Source organism: Limulus polyphemus, unplaced genomic scaffold (assembly GCF_000517525.1).
Source record: "Limulus polyphemus unplaced genomic scaffold, Limulus_polyphemus-2.1.2 Scaffold3573, whole genome shotgun sequence".
Taxonomy (NCBI): domain Eukaryota; kingdom Metazoa; phylum Arthropoda; class Merostomata; order Xiphosura; family Limulidae; genus Limulus; species Limulus polyphemus.
The window spans coordinates 31,883-47,829 of record NW_013669183.1 but is presented as its reverse complement, the minus strand read 5'-3'; the positions used below and the strand labels follow the sequence as shown (position 1 = coordinate 47,829).

The 15,947-nt window shown below is 33.1% G+C and overlaps 1 protein-coding gene across 2 annotated transcripts in view; it reads right to left on the bottom strand.

Moving 5' to 3' along the window:
- LOC106469619 (TGF-beta receptor type-1-like) overlaps positions 1 to 14,577 on the bottom strand; it is a 53,769-nt gene extending 39,192 nt beyond the window's left edge. The window contains exon 1 of one of the 2 annotated variants that reach the window (XM_022398194.1): positions 14,402 to 14,577. In XM_022398194.1, coding sequence (XP_022253902.1) covers positions 14,402 to 14,537 — 136 coding nt within the window. In that variant the 5' untranslated portion in view covers positions 14,538 to 14,577. Of the gene's footprint in view, positions 1 to 12,812; positions 12,970 to 14,401 lie in introns of those variants that run through there. The other variant, XM_022398195.1, reaches the window with a different exon arrangement.
- Between the last annotated feature and the right edge of the window lie 1,370 nt (positions 14,578 to 15,947).

Below are 15,947 nucleotides of genomic sequence, written 5' to 3'. Positions count from 1 at the left end.
GACAAATTTCATTATTCAGGTTGAGAGAGAAGTGTAATGATACAAATACCTGCCAAAAGAAAATATTTTTTTAATCTCTGCTGTAGATTAACCATCTAATTTGATGTGTGGTCATAATATGATAAAAGTTTCAAATATTTTCTAGTAAAATGACAATAATTATTTAGTTGTTTTTGATATTCATGTTAATTATTCAGTTGGTTATTTTCGAGATTTTTTTATTAATTAGATTTTGCAATTATTTCATACTTTAAGAGATTGTTGATTGTTTTTTAAATAAAGATATGTTGCTTAAATATGAACTTGTACTTTTTATAAAATGTATATCTATATAAAACTACATCAATGTTAGAAACTAAATGTCTACTGGTTGAAACAATGTTTTTTGGAACTCAACTTTTAGTGTTTAAAATAGCAGCTTTGTTAAATTAAAAAACTATTACTATTGTTCTTTAAAAAAGAAAATTTTTTTGATATTTTTCAGAAGTTATGTATTAAAAAATCAAAACAAATTTCTTCATTTTCAAGATTACAATGATTTTTGTATCTGAAACATTTAAAACTTTAGAAAATTAATTTATATTGTCTATACTATATGTCCTACTGTACTTAGTAACTACAGTTTTGAATAATGTGTATGTGAGAGAAAAAATTGTAAAAACCTGTGTAGAGGAAGTGGAAAGTCAGAAACTGTTCCAAAAATTTACTTTCCTTTCATGTATATGTTATGTAATTTTTATAATTAATTCGTTTGTGAAATTTTTTCTGTAGACAGTGGATAGCAGATTTATTTTATATTTTGTTTGAATATCAAGCTCAATGGATATCACTTTAAAATATATGTCACTAAAATTTTTTTTATTGCTTATATGAACTTTTATAGTGACAATCTCATAAATGACATCTTAATAGAATATTCTTTAAGCAGTTTAAACTTTCATATATTAAATTCAGTGTCAATAATAGTATTTTTTTTAGCTTAACAGACATCTAAAATTACCTATAAAAGTATAACAAGTTATTCTTATGTTAACAGATCTAACTTTTATTTAAACAATGATCAGGCATTTTTATACTTCATTTTGTGGAACAATGCAAGGCTGAGAAAAATACTGTTTGCTTAAGGTATTATGGAAAATGTAGTGACATGCTCCCTTGACTTTTTGGGGTTACTAACTGTTACACAAGTATAAAGTGCTGGAGAATTTGATGGGGGAAGGGGTTGACAAAGTTCTATAATTGTTCATTTATTTCAATAGGATTGCATCTGTAGCTTTTATAACATAGTTAAAAACAAGAACATTTACAGTATTTAGAAATATAAAACTAATGAATCAAAGATATTGTAACAAAATTTCATTTTATGGGGTTTACTCACAGTAAATTTTAACAAGTTTAATAAGATTTAAAGCTCTGAAAATAAATATTAATAATTTTTCTATTCAAGCAATTAAACTAAGCTGAACTCAAACTGACAGGGTCTTCATGTTGTGTCAAATTATTTTACTCATCATAATTTTCATTCTTTTTTTAATTATCATTGTTATTTTACTTACACTGATACGGAAATATATTGGAAATGGTTTATCCATTAATTACAAATATTAGTGTTAGATTTATCAAACAATTTCATACACATGTAAGTGACGTAAATACCAGAGTTAGTGCATCCTGGTAACACACATTAGTAAAAACAAATTGAAAGACATTCTTCATAACTAGAAACAGTTGTCATTTTCAAATAAGACTCAACTTGGATTGTGTGGTTATCAAAGTTTCTGTAGTTATGAAATGATTCTAAATAAATGTGGTATAGATACTGTAGTTATGAATTGATTCTAAATATATGTGATGTAGATATTATAGTTATATGACTGTAAATAGATATGGTATAGATATTGTAGTTTTGAAATGTTTTGACACTGTATACTATTGATAATTATTAGTTTTATTGAAATTTATTTTTATGGAATAGTTTAGAGAGAGAAATGATATAGATATTGTGTTAATATGGTGTTTTTTTAAAAAAAAAAGTAAATATAGTTACTAAAGGCTTTAAAATAGTTATCAAAAAAACTTTTAAATGAACAAAGTTTGGACAAAATGATTCTTTATTGTGTACAGAACCTTAGGGTATAGTTGTATAAACACATTACCTATGCAAATCTTAGTGTGTATTGTTATAACTCATTTAAGATGTTGCAGTTTATGATTTTTTTAAACAGATATGATTTAGTTTTAAATCCTATTGAAATACACTCAATTTAATTATGAAACTTTTTTAAATGGTCATATAAGTATATTTGTGCTTAAAACAGGTGCAATTATAGTTTTTTTATGTTGTATATGTGACAAATATCCACATATGGTGTTATAACACTACATTTAATTAATGTACAACAGAGTTTAACTTTAGGTTAACATTTGGCAGTTATTTCTGCAAGTGTCTGTACTGTACAGCTTGCCAGCCTGCATGCAGAAGTCAAGCCAAGTAGAAGATGACAAAATACAGTGTCACATGCAAGCTGTACTTAGGAGAATCTTCACTTTCACAGAAGCTTTGTCTAGTCATAGATCAAATAATTACTTCAAGCAAAGGGTGCACAAAAGTAACAGATATTATTGGAAAGAAAAGCAAACACAGACAATGAATTAGATGTGTTTTACAATATAAAGCTCTCAATTATTACTTGATACAGTACAAACCAGAGGTAAATTTTAGGGACAAAACTAAAAAGAAAAACAGAAAACATCTCAAACAATAATGTAAGTACCATTTTTGATGTTTTATTTTTAATAGAATTAAATACATATAAAATATTTATAAGTTTTAGAAAAACAATAACACATGCAAAAAATTAGGAGAAACTGGTTTCCTTAATTGTTCGCTTTGTTCAGAAAATGTGCTAATAATTGTTTCAATGTCACTAAAAATAATATACCTGAATGAAAATTCAATTTAGAAACATTTTTAAAATTAAAAAAGCAGTACAATCATTTTGTGCAAATGTTATGAAAATTTATAGATAAATAGATTTATAGATAGATGTCTGAAGAAGACATACCAATGTTTGGTCAAAATGTGTAGTATGTTATCCCAAAAATAATCCACTTCATTATGCTTTTAAATCATTGTTTGCCAATTTATTATTCTAGTTCTTAACATTTAACTTTCAGCTACATCATTGTATAAGAGAATAATATATAGAACTTCTGAAATAAAGTGGAATTATCAAAAACTGAAAACTGTTTTGTTGTTGACAACTGAAAAATTAAACTCAGCGATAGCTTTTATCAGAAAAATATTGCATAAAAAGGAATTTGATCTTTATGTATTTACCACCACCAGTGTTTCTGATCTTTTCAGTCACCCATTTCTTGAATAACAGTAACAACCTCACGCAACTGATAAAGTTTTTAGTCTTCTTTGAAAATACTGAAACTCATTGATGTGACTTTAACAACCGGAAAATGACTAGAACTTTAGGGTGGCTTAAATTACTAATGAATATTTGCTGACAGGTTTAACTTTATACAGTTTTAATAGCTTTCTAAGAATAATTTGAAGACTAACATTAAGCTTGATTGATGCAGTTTTAACAGCTCTTTTATATCTGAAACTAATGACCAGTTTACAGATACAGTTTTATCAGTCTCCTATAACATATTTGAAACTAATAGTTGTATTGCTGCAGTTTTAACAGTTTTCTATAACATATTTGAAACTAATAGTTGGATTGCTGCAGTTTTAACAGTTTTCTATAACATATTTGAAATTAATGGTTGGACTTGTGTGGTTTGAACAGTCTTCTATGCCTGAAACTAATAATCAATTTGATGCAACTTTATAAGCTTATATGTTTGAAAACTAAGTTTCAATGATACATTTTTAAAATCTTCTGCTCTTCTCCAGTATAACAGTTTAAATGAAGTAACTTTAATAGTTTTATTTATAACAATAACAGTAAACAATCAAACATATGCACTTTTTGATATTCTTCTATAATGTTAAAAGGAACTAACACTTAATAAAAGCACACACTTGGTTTTAATTAAAACTGATGTAGTTTTAAAGTATTCTATAAAATGAGAAATTACTGCAAGTTTATGTAATATAATTTTATCTGTATTTAAATGGTAAAGAGAATTAACACAGTCTAACTGATGTAATTTTAGAGTATTCTATGAAAATAGAAAATATTCACAGTTTATCTGATGTCGATTTAGCCATCTTCAAATTCTAAAGAAGCTTAACATAGTTTAACTAATGCGGTTTTAGAGCATTGTACAATGGATATGATGGTAATATGATTTAAGGTAATAGTAAACTGCTTTACTATATTGACCACAATTGGTTTTAACTCCAAGCAATTTAAGTTCTTATTAAATAAAGTTAATATACAATTCTGTATAAAGTATGGCATTAAGTCAATAGTTCTGTTAAACTAATGAGTTTTCTATAATTACTTTATTTGCCATATTAATGAGACTTGTAGCTTTCCTTTCTAGGTCATATTATTTTAAATGAACATGTTTCCTTTTCAGCTTTTACAGAATATTTATCATTATTTATTACTTCCTGTAGCAACCTCTATGTGTTTGTTAAGTGTCACAGGTTACTTAAAATAAAATTAATAGGTGCTGACACATTACATTGTATGTTATGTTGTTTTCTTTGTTTCACACATTGAACAGTTATATTTTCATGAACAGTTCAGGTATTACTCTATTTTTATTATTTTGTATCTTCATACAGATCAAGACACATGGTAGTGTGTTCTGCAGCCAAGACAACCTGCAGGACACACTCTGTGTTAATCATTAACAAGAGTGATAGTTTAGCAATTTTCCACTTTCTGTAGCTCAGACTGTGGTAATCCAAATTACCACATATTTTCAGTGGATGTGCTCTACTGGACTCTTACTTCCTTTACCAAATTTCAAGGCAATCCATTAAGAAATACACAAGATATAAAATCTCCAATTTTGATTGAATTTCTTCCTATTTTTCTTTTCTTTTCACTGAAAATACGGCAACTTTATTTGCTAGAAAAGTTATAATTTTCCTATACTGAAAATATATTTACGATAGGTACTTACCTCCCCTCACATAATTAGCTATTCTTGTTCAGTGTTACCCTCTATATGCAAAAAAAATTTTATTGTTGCCAAAACCCTTGAAGCTCCAACCCTTCTGGAATTGACTAATTCCAATGCATCTCACATGTAAATCATCATGCAAAAACCCTCCACCAATAAGAGTGCACACATACTCTTTTGATGCATGTGACTCCCTCTATTCAATTCTACCAAACTATCACTTCGAGCTTTGGCAGAAAATGGAAGCACCGGTTTTCAGTGGGGAGGAAGGGTGAAATGAGGTAAGCACCTATCAGAAATATATTTTCAGTATAAGAAAATTTAAAACTTCCAATATGGTACACTACCTCTGCTCAAATAAATTGCCAAAATCCCACATTTAATAGGTGGAAGGAAAGGTGCGAGGAAAAGAAAGAAGCATCCTTTGAAAGTGTGCGAAGGACACTCCACAAGAGGAGATCTTTGGATTCAAATATCATACATGGGAGACTGCACCACTCCTGAGACATCTATAGTACACATGTGAAAACTTCTGTTGATTGGTTCAGCTCTAAATCCAAAACCCAACCACTGGAAACCGATATCCACATGTGGGTAGGATGAGGGATCCCAATCAAAGGGGTGAACTGCAATTTTGATGGCTCACACCAAAGTTACATAGTGGAGGATACCTCATCATCTAGGCCAGCAGAACACCACTGCCCTACTCTCAACTGAATGGTTTTATAATCATTTATGTATATGTTATTTCATTTACACATTCAGAAGGATATCTCCAAGGTCCACCACCCCAGCAGATTGGAACTAGAAAGTGGTAAGGACTCTCAAACTCCACTGGAAGGAAAAAAAGGGGGGGAGAAAATGCAGTGGAGAGTCTGGAGGAACAAAAACATCTGAGACAATGCAATGGGTAACCACAAAACCCTATTTTGAAAAGCAGACCATATCAATTTATACAATACAAGGCATGGCAGGGATGGGCAGCTATCCCCTTCTGCTTTACCCACAAAGGCCATGGGTGAGTACAGTCCAGGATGGGCAAATTAATGAAGCAAAGATATTGCAAGGATAAACCTACAAGTGATCTCAGCAGTGTGTATTTTTTTGGCCATGGAAATCATAATAATGAGATATGAACATACAAGGAGTAGTCCACATGCCTGACTGAAGACTTTCCTCTAAGGAATGATGAAGATGAGATGCCAATGAACAGATAAGGTGACTGATTTGATGAAAAGACATCTGGAACAATGTATGGGAAGAAGAATAAGCCAATCGAATTAAAACCCAAACATAATTGGTGAGGGTGGAAGGTGAAAGATCACAAACAGAGGATGTCTGCCAGAGAATGAAGAGGCAGAAACAAGCACCATGGAAGGAAGCCAAGTAGGCAATATAACAGAAATGAGCACTTACAGGACAAAGAAGTCTATTTGGGTCAGACTGATGATTGAGGTGGGAAATGGAAGGAAAGGAAATCAGAGAAACAAAGGTGTTACCCTCTTGAGCCACCGAAGTTTGGGGGAGGAAAGAATGATCTGTATAAAGAAGAATATATGTCGAATGATAAAGAGTATGTGAAATGTTGATGGCAAATAAATCTGACCTCCGATGTCCACAGACTAAGAGGAGAAGGAAACAAGTCTTAAGGGAGAAGTGAAATAATGAGCACATGAACAGTGGTTTGAACGCAGACAAGGTGAGGCAGTGAAGGACCACATTAACATCCAAATCCCGAGGGACATGATGAATCTAGAAAAAACACATCAATAGGGAAAGAGTAGGAGAAGTAAACACTCTACGGTACCAGGAAAAACAGAAAGTGTGAGACAAGGCAGCCCTATAACTTGTGATTGAGGAGACAGAAGACCCCCAATTAAAAAGCCAAGGGAGAAAATCCACAACATGAGGAACAGTTGGTCAAGCAAGTGAAAACCCTTGTCCCAAAGACCAGTGGTTGAAAACATTCCATTTATGTTCATAACCCTCCCTGGAGGAAGGGCAAATGGAACTAGCTAGAAAAGAAGCTACCCATTGGGACAAACCGGATCTCCTTGCCAAGGGACAGATAAAAACCAACGTGTAGACTGAGGACAGGAAGGGATGGATGAAACATTGGTGACCAAGATTGATAAAGAAGGGATGGAGAAAGATGAAGAGGTAATGGAGGGGTAGTTTTGAGCTGGAGTAGCTGCGGGAACCATGGTTGAGTTGGCCAGTAAGGAGCATTCAGAAGGACGTGACACAGAGTGGCATGGATGATCAAAATCACCCTGTGAAGAAGGCACATGGGAGGATAGACATACAAGTATTTGTTGGTCCAATGATGAGCAAAATGATGAACAACTGGAGACCAAAACAGAGACAATTCAGTGTTGAGGGATGTGGCAAATGCATCGAGGTGAGGAGTACTCCACTGAAGGCAAAGCCACTGGAAAACACAAGACTTTGTATGGGTGGGAAAGCTGATCCATAACAAGATTGAAAGCATCTGTAATATGACATGCAATGATACAAATAATGAGCATGTGCCCCCTCCCCCAAAATGTCCTATGTATGAAAATATAAGAACCAAGAATGGGTTTCAACTTGTGACTGAGATAAGCAACCACTGTAGAATTGTCAGAATGGATCATTACCAGATGATTCCTGGTAAGATGGAGAAAATGAACCAAATCATGATGAACAACCAGAAGCTCCAGGATGATTATATGATAAAACCTTTTGGCCACAGCCCAACATCCTGTTAATCGACTCACACCTCCAGCCCTGAAGGGACACATCTGTGAAAATGTGTAAATCTGGATGAGGAGGAGGAAGTGGGACATTCGCTAACATGCGAGTCATGTCCAACTACCAATGCAATCATCAACAACGGAAGGGAAATAGAGCCTTTAGAGAATTCCACACAAGATTCCACTGGTCATGAAGGGCCCACTGAAGAGCTGTAATAGAGGGAGCAGTTAGAGCATGGAGAACTGAAAGCTCCATCAAATAAAGTCAAAGAGGAGAAGGTTGGGCCCAACTGAGATGGGTGTTGAAAAAACACCCAAATGGACAACATACTAGATAGGAAGAAGGAAGGACTTCTCCATTTTGATTAACCAGCCCACACAACCCACCTCCAGGAGCAGCCAATGAGTGTTGTGGGTTGACTCCTGTTCAGAATAAGCCAGAAGCCAGTCTTCCATGTAATGATGGAAGCACAAACCTTGAGTATGTATATGGCAAAGTGAAAGCTTTGACCACCTAGCAAAAAACATATGGGGCCAAAGCAAGCCCGAAGGGCAGTGTGTGAAACTGATAAACCACTCTGTGGTGAAGGAACCAAAGATAGAATCGTGACTGACAAGTTATTGGAATATACAAGTAAGAATTCATAACGTTCATCTTGGTCATCCACAACCTTGAGAAAAAGCCCACCTGAGGGTGAGAAAAGATTCCATGGTAAAGCAGAGTAAAACCAGAAAATGATTGAGGCAGGACAAATCTATCACAGGCTGCCAATCTCTGGTATTCTTGGGGATGACAAACAGCCTGCAATATAAGCCTGGAAAGAGATTAGGGACAGGTTTGATGGCCTGTTAAGATAGAAGGTCTTGCATCACCTCAGACAGATGTTGACTTGTAGTAGGATACCGAGGCATTGGGAAGGAAATGAGTACCTGAGACAAAGGAGGGGGGGAAGTATTTGTAGGACAAGTTCCTCAGATAAAACCTGAATAACCATGGATCTGTGGAAAAAGGTTTCCAAAGGGGAACAAATTTGGACAAGCAAGCTCCCACTGGAACAGAACTCACCAGGTAGTCACCGGTGCTGTTGGTGACAATCTACATTGAATAAAATGACAAAATGAGGAACCCTTGAAGAGAGGAACAGGTAAAGACTGAGAAGGACTAGGGCGGTAAACAGGAATAGGGGCCTACCTTGACTCTGATAGTTTTCCAACCAAAGAGGAAAGGGTAGAGTGTTGATGCACTGACTCCACACATGATTCCAACATCTCAGGCACATTACCAAAGAAAAGGGCCCATATGCAAGTCCCTGAGATAAGGGGTCAGTAAATAAACCTGGGACAAGGCTGCGTCTCTACCCAGGATATCCCAATAACAGAGAAACCATGTGTGTAAAACGAAAGCCAAAGATGACAAATGTGCAGACATCGAGGTAAGTAGGTAGAAGTTCTCCTTTGAAAAACCCTCAGGATCTCTTGATCTCCTCAGAAAGGAGATGGATAGTAGATAAATACTGTAGAATGGAAGTAACAGTAAAAGGAAGAAAGGAAAGCTGGGCATGGGATAAACACACAGGAAAATCAGGGACTGCCCCCCACACAGGCAAAATCAACCCCCAACTGTTGAGAGTTGGGAAATGTACAATCAGCCTGACGATAAATTAATGCAAACTGATCCATAGCCCATGGAGGGAGAGGCATGCTGGCACCCTCAACCAACATAGAAACAAAATACTCAGCATGAACCCTAATATCCGGGGAAGGGGGGAAATCAAATACTGAGAAGGAGAGGTATCATGCAACAAATAAAGACAGGGATCATAAGAAATCAGGGAAATGAACAAAACATCACATACCTGAGAAATCATGTCTAAAAACGGCATATTAAGCTGAGCTGATTCCGCAGCAGGGGCCTAGGAAGACACAGCAAAATCTGGTGGTGGAATAAGGCTATCAAAATCCTCGATGGCCCAAATAGGTTTGGCTTGTTCAGGAGGAAGTGGGGCAATCTCATGTTGTATAATATCAGATAATTCCAATGATAGGTCTCTCCCACCTGCAGCCTGTGTGATAGTGCTAGTAGGAGGTATGATACTCAAAGTGGTAATGTGAACCTCAGAATTCATAGTTGTAATATAAAATCAAACACAAATGTTTGATGGGGAAAAAAGAATCGGAGAGAGAGAGAGAAGAAAAAAAAACAACTGAGAAATTAAGTTCACTGAAAAATTCATTAACTATGTGAAGAAAAAAACAACGAAAATTAATAAAGAAATTCCACTTCAGAAAGTAAACTATACAAATTCATGAATCCAAACAATACAAAGAGCACATAAAAACAACAAAAAACTGTCTTGACACGAGTACTGCCAAACAAGAAGTGATAGTTTGGTAGAATTGAATAAAGAGAGTCAAGAGGGTATGTTGCACTCTTATTGGTGGCAGGTCATTGTGTGATGAGCTACATGCGAGACACATTGGAATCAGTCAAATCTAAATCCTAAAATATTTTGCCTATAGAGGGCAGCACTGAATGAGAGTGGAGGTAATGTATCATATCAGAAACATATTTAAGTTCTTTGGATTTTTTTTTAACAATTTGTTGCACTGACAGATCTTTTCAATCTACAATTAGATGTCTAATTTCGTTTAAATACAAGTTGTATGTGCAAAGTTATTCCACAAAACTGCTCAATTTTGACAAAAATTTTTGCTTACGTCTATGCAAAAAGTCACATGAGCTATTGGTCTGAAATTTTTACTACAACTTCATCTAAGAGTAATGATGGACTGTTTTTAGTTTTTGTTATTCGGATCAATGACAGCTGACTTAGAGCAGCAAAACTAAAGGATGAAAGCACAAACAGATATATAAGTATTGGTTAGGCCAAACAAACTACATTAGCAGTTTCTAGCTCAAGTTTTCAAAAGAATCATACAGGAAGATGGTTGATATTTATTATTCATTGCCAAATTTTAAGAACAAATTTCCTAAATTTTATGAAATTCTCCTAATTAAAGAGCATCATGTGATATTAGTTTAAGCAATTAACATAAATAATGAGGCTTGATATGACTGTATCAAGTGCATTCCTGCAATGAGAAGAAACTGTTAATCTAGTTTCCATGGTATTACTATAAATGAAGTTATTAACACTGTTTTAGAGAGGAAAAACTATGACAATATATTTTAAAGAATCTGGTTGCTTCTGTAAAGTGTTAGTCTGTTCTGAATAATAGGGTTGCAATCCTAAAGCTAATGTTGGTAACTATCAAGTGTCACTTTTTTACTTGCTGTGTATTGACAAAAAAGTCATGACATCTAATCAAAAGCACCTTAGGTGTGAAAAAAAAAGGTACAGCCAAAAAAGGATTGAGCATGCGACTTAAAAGAATGAAACCAAAATTGGCGGCCAAACTGGTAGTTACATTTGTAGCATTGATAAGAATTTTTCATCAAATATTCATTCATTAGTTAGCTAAGCTGCATATTTTGTTTTACCTACCATCATGCCTCAAGTTGAACAAAAAACATGGCATCGCTAACTAATGAATGAATATTGGATGTAAAATTCTTATCAATGCTATAAGTGTAGCTAATGTTGGTTACTATGAAGTGTCACTTTCTTACTTGCTATGGTTTGTTGATGTGTATTAACAAAAAAAAAAGTCATGATGTCCATTCAAAAAGACTTTAGGTGTGAAAAAAGTTGTAGCGAAAAAAGGATTGACATGCGACTTGAAGGAATGAATCCAAAATTGGAAGCCTTTAAGTTACACACCCAATCCTTTTTTTGACCACACCTTATTTTCACACCCATGGTCTTTTTGATTAGATTAGAATTTAATTGTACTATAGGTAAATTACAGTTACTAACTCGACACAGTTTAAACAGTAACATGTCATCACAAGTTTGTCAGTGTTAGACAGTAGGAGTAACTTAATGTGTTTTTCTGTTGGTCAAAAAACTTAAGGAAAATATGAGAAAAATTAGGCATATTATACTAGGTAATGTTGTTCAAAGATATTTACTTCTACAATAGTAGCTTAAACAAACAGTTAATATTTATGTTATCTCTAAGTAAGGTATACTATATTATTTATTTATTGTTACTTTCATTAAAAGTAGTTGTTATACTACTCAATATATTGAAATCATTACTTTTTAATTATAGTTTTTATTATTATACTTTTATTATAGATTGTTTTGCATTGGTAGTTTAAAATATGCATTTGTGACAAATCTAAATTTCCTAAGATGGACAAACCTTATGAGTTTAATTGATGTAGTTTGAACACTCTTTATAGTACAATAAATTTTAACATTCAGTTTAACTGCTTTTTTGCAATCTTAGGAAATACTATTGAAAGTTGATTGTAACTGATTTGATTTTAACAGTCACTTATAATGGTGATAAATGCTAGCAAACTCTTTATCATATGTGGCTGTAAGAGCTTGCTGTATTACAGATGAAAATTAATATTCAATTTAATTTCTGGTCTTAAGAGGCAAAATCATACCATGAAAGTTAACATCCATGTTAACTGAAGTAGTTTTGAGTCTTTTAAAACGATAACCAAATTAATATTAAGTTTATCTAGTGACAATTCAACAGTCCTGAAATTTACTAGAACATCAAATGAACCTTTAACTGCAGGTTTAAAAAATATTCTTTACATTGTCTTGTATTTTTGGCATGTATCTTCAGTGAAACAAATGTTTATCAAGTAATATTTGAGAAGATCAGACTAGCAGCACAGCCAGTCAACATTAGCTAACCTGATTAATAGTGTGCCTCCTGAAAATCTCAGTGACAAATAAACAAGACTTTACTCAAACAGAAAAAAAAACAAGAGAGAGAGAGAAACTAAAAGAACCAGCATGAGAAGAAAAGAATAAGAACTAGCCAGCAAGCCACAAACAGTTTAGACATCACAACTACCTACATAAGTTAATCTTTCTCTTCTCCTCTCACCTGTTGAATCATCAGGTGGAAGGGTGGGCTTCAGACCTGCATTACAAAAGTCATAATCACTACAGCAGATTAGTGCTAGATTTGGCCTGTTCATATGTGGTGAAAGACACCAGAGGGGGTGATATGGTGGAAACATCTGTGATTGGTTGAAGCACCTAAGTAAGAAGAAGAATTATGAAAGTTGACATTCAAAAAATGCTTACTGTTACACCTGCACAGTGGTACCTTCAGGTTGGAAAATCTGCTAAGAATTTTGAAAGTACACAGGAAATTACTGATGTAATTATGTTTGTAAATTTCTTCTGAAACTAGATAAAAGTTTGCAAGAACTAATAAATACATTCTAGAAAAGTGTTACAAATATTCATGTATCCAAAAATCCTATGCTAAGCTACACCTATTAGTCTTAGTGGAAAGAATTTTATGAACCACTGCTAAGCATCTATTTAAAGTGCATTTTGAACCCTGAACATAAGAGTACACTGGAAATATGTTCAAAATCAAATCTAAAAAGCTATGTAGGAATTCCATTTTTATCCAAATCAGTATGTAAAGAATTATGCACAAGGTTTAATGGAGGGGGGGGGGGGAGGCTACAGGCATAACTAAATAGGAATTCTGTTCTTAAACTACAGATCTATGGATAACGTTTATTCCAAGTCACAGCTAAAAACCTGGTAATAGTGTTTATTCTGAATCAATGACTATAGAATATGTAAAAAAAATCTCATTTGAACCACAGCTTAGAACTAAGTAGGAATTCTGCTCTTAAACCTCAGGTAGGGCCAATGTAGAAAATCTGTTGTTAAACTACTGGTAGAGCTACAGATCTATTGATAAAGCTTGATCTAAGCCACAGCTAAATTGCTGGTAATAGTGTTCATTTTCAAACAATGGCTACAGAATATGTAAAAAATCCAATTTGAACCATAACTATAAAATCTGTAAAAAATCTCATCTGAACACCAATTATAGATCTATGCAAAAATTCTAATTGAAACACAGCTGTAAAAAATCTAATCTGAACCTCATTATAAATTTATGCAAAAAATCCAATTTAAACCACAGCTTTAAATCTCTGTAATAAAAAGAAAAAATCTACTCTGAGCCACAATTACAAATCTATACAGAAATTCTAGTTTGAAAAACAGCTATAAATCTCGGTAAAAATCTAATCTGAACCACAATTACAGATTTGTGCAATGAATCCAATATGAACCACAACTGTAAATCTCTGGAAAATCTAATCACGTAGAAATTAAAATTCGAAAAGTCACTGTAAAAACCCTAATCCAAAACACAGCTCTTGACCTATGTAATAAAGTTCATTTTAGCCAAATATAAATGTATATAAGACATCTATTCTGAACCATAGTTTTTAAAATTTCTCTATCAACTACAGACTTTATATGGAAGATACTGATATAACACTAAACAGCTACTTGAATGTTAATATCAGAGAAGCATCTGTATAAAAACTGTATTTTGACTTACTTACCATTGATATAAAGATCATGTGTAAAATCTACTATACATCTCAAGCAGATTAAAACCTGTAGACACCACTGTGCATAAAACAGTTCTCTTACCTTCACCTGCAGGGGGAGCTAATGTTGGGGAGAGGAAACGATTACAGAAGTCATAATCTTTGCAGCATTTAATTACAAAATGGAAACTTGCACGCTCTGAGTTTTGACAATGTATTGGTTTGTTCTGGGGATACATATTATCCTTTGGAATGCACCTGTTTAGAAAAATAACAGGAAATGGTTTAAAACTGATACAAAAAATAAATGAGTTCACTCTGTACAATTATATCAAAATTTTACACTCTATAAATAAGCAAAAATCAGTAATGCTATATATATATATAAGAACAACTTTGCAAAAATTAACACTATCACCCTTTTCTCTCAATCAAATGATTCTAGTATCAACAAAGACACTTATCATACAGGCTACAGTAATATACAAATACAGAAAATGCTGACATGCAAAATAACAGTTACATGAAATCCTTCCATATGCAAAAAGTAGCAAAGAAAATTAGTAATACTATAACTGAAACTTTAATAATGTATCTAAAGTTTTGCCTAATATTTCTTGTAATATTTAATTTGTTTCATATAACACCTGAAAAAGGCCCTACATAACACAACTGTTCATATTTTCTCTCTTATTAATTTGTTTTTTTTCTCTCTCTCTCTCTTTGAGACAAAAAGAATTGAGCTACCATACAGAGTTTCTATATATGGCTGGTGCCTGGTATACACATGCACAGTAGAAGATTAACAGTAGCAGTTTGGGCCCTGAGAATACTTTTCAAAATTTATATAATATTGTTTAAATCAAACAAACATGTTTAATAAAATTTTATAGGAAAAAAATTAAAGTTTGGAATTTAATAGAATATTATAAAACACAAAAGACTTATTTTACATATCTTTATATTTGACAAGTTTAATCATTATCTTGCCATTTAAAACAGTCAAATGTCATAACATTTAACTGTTAATGAGAGTTTAATGTAGGGTCCATTACTACCAAAATGCGATTGATGACTCTGTAAGTGACATTCAACTTTTAAACAAAATCTGCTCAAATACATTAACAACAACCAGGCAGGAGACTGTGTCAAAATATCTGCTCAGCTGATATAACTATAAGGGTTGAGTAATGATCATCAGTCAGCTCATTCAAGGTAAAAAAAATAAATAAATAAGTGACAAACAAATTGTGCCTAAATAAATATAAAAGAACTTTCAATAAAACATATTAGGATAATACATCCAAAAAGATATAGAGCTATAATATTTTCAATGATATTGTTACGACTCAGTTCGTTAGTTAATTTTTCGTAACTTCGTTCCGATGAAACTTTAGCGACACAAGTCCTTTCTTAAATAAAACTGGCTTATTCTTTCTGAATATAACTTTGCGATACACTTAATTTCAACAGTCGCGCTATAACAGCGTCTCACATGCTTTTGTTCAATTACACACTCTCTGACTGCAGATCAATTACTCACTACCTACACACATTCCCGTCACGTTGTGACCATCCTATATATACCAGACTACCCCCAATCTAGTAAATGCTAAAGCATTCATGAAGGAACAGGATATTTCTAGAAA